Source organism: Brachyhypopomus gauderio, chromosome 18 (genome assembly GCF_052324685.1).
Source record: "Brachyhypopomus gauderio isolate BG-103 chromosome 18, BGAUD_0.2, whole genome shotgun sequence".
NCBI lineage: Eukaryota > Metazoa > Chordata > Actinopteri > Gymnotiformes > Hypopomidae > Brachyhypopomus > Brachyhypopomus gauderio.
Window position 1 is genome coordinate 18,221,502 of NC_135228.1, and position 7,855 is coordinate 18,229,356.

At 40.9% G+C, this 7,855-nt stretch overlaps 1 protein-coding gene across 1 annotated transcript; it reads right to left on the bottom strand.

Moving 5' to 3' along the window:
• Positions 1-3,826: 3,826 nt before the first annotated feature.
• LOC143481528 (olfactory receptor 52D1-like) lies at positions 3,827-4,753 on the bottom strand. The gene has a single exon (XM_076979564.1). It carries the CDS (start codon positions 4,751-4,753, stop codon positions 3,827-3,829), a length of 927 nt encoding a protein of 308 aa, XP_076835679.1.
• Between the last annotated feature and the right edge of the window lie 3,102 nt (positions 4,754-7,855).

Consider the following 7,855-nt stretch of genomic DNA (forward strand, 5'->3'; position numbering starts at 1 on the left):
CTAGACTTAAGACATAAGACCTGTACTTCTCAGGTACCACAATTTGAAACACACTGTCCCGTTCATTTGAAGCTGCTGAAGGTTCCCACTTTCTCATTAAGATCATTAATATGATAAAAGGCCACATGAACTTCATGAATCTTCTCCTGGTCCATCACAGCCGACCTACAGTGGGCAAGTGACTGATCATTCTCTTGAGCAGACACTAGCTCAGCACGACTTACTGGGAGAATTAGTTCATGACAGAAAGAAGGGGCCTGCTTCAACAACCCACCATGGCATTCTTCAGGATCTTTTCTGTCTGTACCCCTAACAAACAACAAACAAAGGTCCAAACAAGGTCCAAACAAAATGGACCTTCCTCATCAAGTGGTAAAGGTTCAGGTACCACCTCAAGACTGGGGGAAACCTTGCCACCAACTAGGTCATTACCAAGAATGAAATCTACCCGCACCATTCCACTGATCAACTCTGACTGCAAGTAAACGTGGTGTAAGGGTACACTAATAGGAGCAAGTTCAGTCCCACACACAACCACATATGATCCACAAAAAGTGTCTTCTGTGAAAGCAAGCACCTTACTTGAGATAAAAGAATGTGCCACTACTGTATATCGCAGGATGCTAACTGGCTTTTGACACTGTTCATCAGACAAAGCAACAAAACCATCCAAAATAAATGGACGTAATGCAACCACACAAGGATCTTGACTTGGCACCAAGTAGAAGCAGCCATGCAAGCTACAGACTTGGGTTTATCCTTCCTTTTGATCCACCTAGTACAGTCTGCAATTAAGTGACTTGGGTGCTGACAGTAAAAACAAATACTGTATCAGGAGGGCGTGGGGTAGTCTCAGCTAAAGATTTTTCTCTTTTAGGAGACCTCTCAAAGATGCAAGCAGCACGTGTATAACCACCTTGACTTATTTTGTCCCTTTCACCTCTTATGATGCCTGTAGGCAACTATGAAGCTTTCACAGGAAATACTGTCCAATGAGGCAAGACTCATCTGTCAAGAACATTCATCCGTCAACACTGCCGCCTCAGAAAGGGTGACTACCTTTTGTTCATTCATATGGACTACTATCACCTCAGGCACAGAATGTTTAAAATCTTCTAGCAAGAAAAGTTCTTTTAACTGTTGAAAGCTAGTTTTTGAGGCAGAACACTACTTCTCAAATAAAACTGTTTTCTCACAAACAAAGTCAAATGTTTGGTCTGCAGATCTCTGGTGAGACCGAAAACGTTGCCTATAAGCCTCAGGCACCAAGATAAGTTGTCTGGAAGAAGCACTCCTGCTGGCCTCCAACCCAAGAGCCAGGGCACGCAACAACTGTGTCTCCTGTTCCTCCTGCTTAATAACAAGGTCCAACTTCTTCAGCCTTATAGCCATGGCCAAATCAATGTCACTGAGAGGACCAGCTGCTGGTGGAGAATTGGCTATATCTGTGCCTGGGGAAGTGCCTGGTGAATGCCCTGTTGCCTCCGCAGTGAACAATAAACCACCACCCCCTACAGCAACACTAGCCCTCTCCAACCCATGCAACATTGCAGCCTGGGCCACAGCAAGAACACAGCAAGAATCCCTGTACCAGGGGTCACAGGCAACCTCCAGTATTCACCCAGCTTCACAAGTATAGTCTCTCTAATCTCTGCCTTTCTGGCAGAACGTGCCACAGAAACATTGTAAAACTCAGCCACTGACAATCAGTGATGGCTTAGTTACCTTGAAAAAGTTATCCGATTACTGATTACTCCTTTAAAAAGTAACTTAGTTACATTAAATATTACTAGATTTTAAAAGTAACTACATTAGATTACAAGTTACTTTAGCAGTTACATTCAGCAGCAAAATGAGTTTTTCCATGAGTTTTTCCAATACTCACTTTATTGGAAGTGCATTTTTAACAGTAACAATGTATCTCCCGGCATCTAAATAATGTATCTTCTGACATTACATTTGTGTTGCTGTGCGGTATTATTTGTAAATATATTTGTAAAGTAATACACGTGAACTATTCAGGCAGACAGCTATTTGTTGTGAAATGAAATACCATTACAATTTCAAGCATTTTTAAGTAGGCTACATTAGCCTAAATTCCAGCACTTTTCAAACCTGGAACACAACGCAACATTAAAATTCGTCAGGTAAATGTTCCTTCTCCTGTTCCTCCTCTAAAGGCAACAGAATAGTTTTTAAAAGTGTACACGAACCAACACAAGGGTTTTCTTAATCTATAGTGTATTTACAAATATAATATGTACAGCAAGCCATCTCTCTATGGGGTAAGCCAGGCCAAAATAACAAGTCACACAAAAACAGGAGAAACAAGACATTTACCCCAAAGAAAATTGCACTTACCCCCTTCTGGCATTATACAGTAAATTAAGACACACAGTTCAACCCTGAGCCACACACACAGAATACTCAGGTTACAAAAGTTACACACTCTACACACAACTGGCAAACAATTCTCAAAAAACTCACTCCCTCTTCCTCTCTCTCTCTCTTTCTGGCTTCTTGCCATGCCTTTTGGGGATTTCCTGGATGGGATCCACCAGCAACCTCTAGGATCATGGACAGCACCACCTAGGAACATGGAGGAACAACAGACAGGCAGACACAACAAACATACAGACAGCAAGAACACGGAGCACAGTAGTAACATTGCCAAATCAGATAGAACACTAATTTAGCTGTTGTCTTTAACCTAATTAATATTAGTTATACTGAGGTAAATATTGGCTGTTGCCAGTATTAACCAGATATTTTTTACCTGCACAATATACTGTCGGCTTAAAGTAGGCTCTCAATTGGCCACACAATTTGAATGGTATGGTCAGGCACACTCTATAAGACATCATGAAGTTTCATAGTAATTGGCCACTAGGGGGCACTGCTCCTATTTTCAACCACAGAAAATATTTATTGTTTTCTTAAAAATATAATAAAACAAATGAATTACATAGCATTACCAGTCAGGATATTGATGAGAGATGACAACCAATAACATCAATATTTTTTCTCTCCTCTCCTTCTCAGCTATAGTCTGTAGCCAAGTAGGTAGCACCCTCATCATTAAGCAATCTTTTCAATGGCTCCATTATTTTTTAGTTAATTAGTTAGTTTAGCTACTACATTAATCCTTAATATTTAATATTTTATTTTTTTATGAATTTTCAAACTAACCTAATTTGGTGGAAAATCCACAAACCTGTGTACTCTCTCCCTGACACCAAATGCCTGACCAGCATCCACCTTACAGATTACACATGACAACTCTACCTGACACCTTACAACTACTATATTCTGATGCATGATGGAACAAAATTCATGGTGAGGATCCATGAAAATGTCATTAAATGGTCTAATATTTGCATGGGTATTTAATGAAGTTAAAATGAAGAATGATGTCAGTCAGTACAGAATGTCTGGGAAACGTTTTTCGAATTTGTAAAAAATGATTACTCAAAAAAATTGTTCAGGTGAATATACAGTTCAACAAGCAGGCTATCACAAAGGGCACGACCAAGAATCACCACGCATAGATGCAATACATGTTAATGCTACTGAGTTTATGGGTATGTTGTGAGTTGTAGGCTAATGGGAATGCTTGAACTTCTATAAACTAAAGGTGCAGGTAATAATGAAGTGATCCTTGGCTATTCAGAGTCTCATTGTTTTCACACAAAACATATATAACAACAGCAAGACAGACTCTTAATTAATGGCTATGACAAGTAATCTGATATGAAAGAGGAAAATGACAATGTTTATACAACAAAGTAGAATAATGTAAAACAAGATTTGTGTTCTTCAAACGCTTTTAAATTGCATCTTTTAATCTTTTAAAAAGTCTCATACGGACCTTCGAAAGATTAAGCCCATACATGAGTGGATTAAGAAGTGGTGGAATGACAAGAATTTCAACTTGAAAAAAATTACGCAAATGTTCTGGAAATTCTTTTGATCCATAGCGACTGAACAGTAAATCAAAAAGTACAGCTATAGTAAAGTTCAAGAGTGACAGCAAATGTGGCCCACAAGTGCGCATGAATTTCTTTTTGTTGTCACTAGAAATTCTATAAGCAACAATCAGTTTCTGATATGACACCAAGACTATTAAAGCATGAGCCATAAATATAAAGAGCACTGCCAAGCCATATGCATTGCTGACTGTATTTGGAATGCAAGACAATTTTACAATAGACCAGTTGTCACAATAAAGTTTATCTATATGTGATCCACATAATGGCATTTGGCTTGTAAGTATTATGTTTGGAAGCCCTGCTATAAAAGGAAATGCCCATGAGTATACAATAGCTTTTACCACTGTTTGTGTTTCTATAATTAAGTGATACTCTAATGGTTTGCATATTGCTACATATCTATCATAAGCCATTATAACTAAAGTTGTGTATTCACACATAAAAGATGTGTATATTACAAATGACTGTATAGAACAACCAAAATATGATATTACATTAGAGGTTGAAAATATGTCATACATAAACTTAGGATAAAATCCTGTTGTCCCATACAGTTCATTTAAACAGAGATTACATACAAAAAGATACATAGGCTCATGCAAAGACTTCTCTAAAATAATTGTAATAATCAAAGTGAGATTTACTACAATGATTAAAATATAAACAGATAGAGATAGAGAAAAAATAACATATTTTGCCATCAAGTCCTTCACTCTATCCATAGTAAAAATAACATTAGGCAACGTTGTGTTATACACTGACATCATTGCTAAATTTTGAAATCCCAAAATGAGCAAAATCCTCTGTATACAAAACCTGGCTCAAAGTTTAATTCTTTCAGTTGAGTGTTCAGACCCAGAGTTGTAATGCATAGTGAATGTTCATGATGTTTGTATATCTGATCATCTTTCCTTGATACACCCTTTATATACTGTCAAGGAAGTGCCCTGACTGCTCCTTTGGGTTCCTCTGTGCTTGTATGCATGAGTGAATGTGGGTATGGGTGTGTGTGTATGTGTATTCATTCATGTCATTTGTCTCACCTGTCTCGGCTAGCAGCTCGGCCAAGAGTGCCCAAGTGGAACCAGCGCCCTCCAGTGGCACCTAGGAGCAGCATGTATTTCTCAGCACTACCCAAGGACCCTACTACCCTAGGAGTGACGCATGCTCTCCATCAGCGCCCAAGGCCGTTGTGTGTCCCCCCCACTTCGGGAACCTGGGGATTTCAACAAGTGGCCTAACATGCGAGATTGTGGCTGACCATGGAACCATGCAGTGAGCAAAGCATTATTTGCATTGTCCACCACAACTAATATAAAGCAGTACAATGTACTCCATTTAGCTGAAATTAGCTGATACACCCTTTCATGAAAACCCCCTGATCCTCCCTGAGGTTCCTATGTCTGTGTGCGTTCGTGGTTGTGTTTGTGGGTGTGGGTGTTCATTTGTTTTATTTGTCTCACCTGTCTCTTATCTCGTTTGTGTTATGTGGTGCACTTGTGTCTTGTTAATGTGAGTGTAATTTAATGTGCTCGTCGCTCATCTTTGTTTTGTCAATGTGGTGTTCCAACGCACAGACATGAAGGAGACTTTTATTTTGGTGTAGATCTGTGGTGAGGTCTGATTGGTGGATTCTACCAGTATGTATAGGGCAGAGGTCACTAACAGGCAGACCGCGGTCTCATTCCTGATTAACTCTGCAAATTTCTATTTCCGTGGTTTGCAACCAACGGACCCAAATGCCATCCCATCCGGACCCAGAATAAATTGTTAAAAATATTTTTTAATTTTGACGGGAGAATAAATTTTAAACCGGAGCATTTATTTCAGAGCTATTGAAAAAACACTCCGTCACGAGTGTTACGCCCCCCCCCCCCCCCCCCCCCCCCCCCCCCCCGATCAACAACTTACGTTCGTTGGACAACAGCACCAGTGGCGGTCGTTCTTAACCCGGGCCTTGACCGATCCGGTATGGAATTTCTGTTTTTGATCCGCATCATTTGATTTGGCGCAGTTTTTACAACGGATGCCCTTCCTGACACAACCCTCCCTATTTATCCGTGCTTGGGACCGGCACTAAAATACACTGGTGTGTGGACCCGAGTGGCTAGGTTAAGCAGGGGCTGAGAGCGACTGGCTTTATTATCCATAATAAAGAACTCAAAAACTCAGGCTTCAAGGTAGAATAACCACAACACAGAAACGAAAATGAAGAGCATTAACTACACAACCAACAGGGCACAGATGTCCAGCAACAGAGCAGGCTTCTCTCCATATGTAAGGCGAGGGTGCAGGCTGAATGCGCAGCACTGGACAGTGCGACCTGTGGGAATAAATACACCCCTAACCTGATTATGTGACAGGTGTCAGTACTCTGGTGATTGGGATGGAAGGAGTGTCCGGGAATGAGAGGGTGTGTTCTGTGCAGTTGTGGGCTTGCGTGTGAGGGAAGGAGTGCATGTGCGTGCCCTCTGGTGGCGTCCAAGCCGACCATAGTTGCCAGGTTCGCGGTTTTCCGCGGGAGTCAACGCTAAGAATCGATCGTGATATAATACTTATTTTGTCTCCATTTTACACACTCGCCAACCCCCCCCCCCCCCCCCCCCCCCCCCCCAGTCCCTGTCGACAACTTTCGCTCGCCAATCATGGTGGTGCCAATCCTAAAGAAACCCAACCTTGACACCACCAACATCAGCAACTACAGACCGGTATCTCTCCTCTCATTCCTCTCTAAGATCCTTGAACGGGCTATCCTCTTTTCTCTTACAGAACCAGCTTCAGGACACACTGATCATAACACACAGACTTTTCTAGCACATCCCACAGAAGCTGTAGTTGTATTGGATATTGAGTATTGAGCACTTTGTCAGGTCCCTCAAACCTGGATAATTTCTGGAGAGTGACGGGGATTATGATCCTAGTGAAAGAGGCCTCTGCTATTATGCATAGTATTCCCATGAAGGGCTTGTTACGGCCAAGTGTAAGTTGAGTCAGTAACAGCGATAGTGTGGTATGATGACCAGCAGAGGCGGTCTTTGCATAGAGGCATTGCTAGACCACTGCCTTGGGCCCCTCCCACTGCAGCCCACTGTAGGGGCCCCCTGACTAGCTAACTTATAAGTCCGCCACTGATGATCAGGTATAGTGTTATAATAATGAGAAAGAACCCACAAACTGCACAGAAACTAGTGTAAAATGGATATATATGTATTATATTTGAAATGAGACATTAATAGTGAGTACATCAGACAGACTTCAGGCTTCCCTACCTCCTTGTCTAGTCATAACAGTCACAAAACACAACACAGACAGCAGCCAACCCTACCCCTGGATAAACATGCAACAAATAACTGTATAAAAATTACCAGTAACAACAGAACAAAAAAAAACACAAGATAAAGGTCATAAAAGGATGTACTGGGTCAACAATTTGCATTATCATATGATATCATATATCATATCATTGTCATTTTACACCCACATTTTTTCTTGTATTACCAAGAAATTGTATAGTTGTTTAATGATCTAATAGCTGGTTTCCATAGGGAAAAGCATTTCCATATTTAATAATCCCATAGTAGGGCAAAATAAAACAATAGGTTGTTGAATGTCTAATGTTGCTAATTTCAACCAAATGGAGTACAAGGTTGTACTGCTTTATATTATTTGTGGTCAACAATGCAATATACTTTGCTTTGCATGGGTCCATGGTCTGAATCAGGCTGTGGGGATATTGTGCAGCTGGGTGTGCTTGAGTGTTGTCTGTTGAATCGAATGGTGATTACAATTTGGTGTACCTGTATCTGGTGTGCAGTAGCATAATTCTATGTGGGTTTTCCTTTCAGCATGTGAGCTGGAACCATAGA

Coding starts and splice junctions, on each gene's coding strand:
- LOC143481528 (XM_076979564.1), bottom strand. CDS start 4,753: ATGTCAGTGTATAACACAACGTTGCCTAATGTTATTTTTACTATGGAT.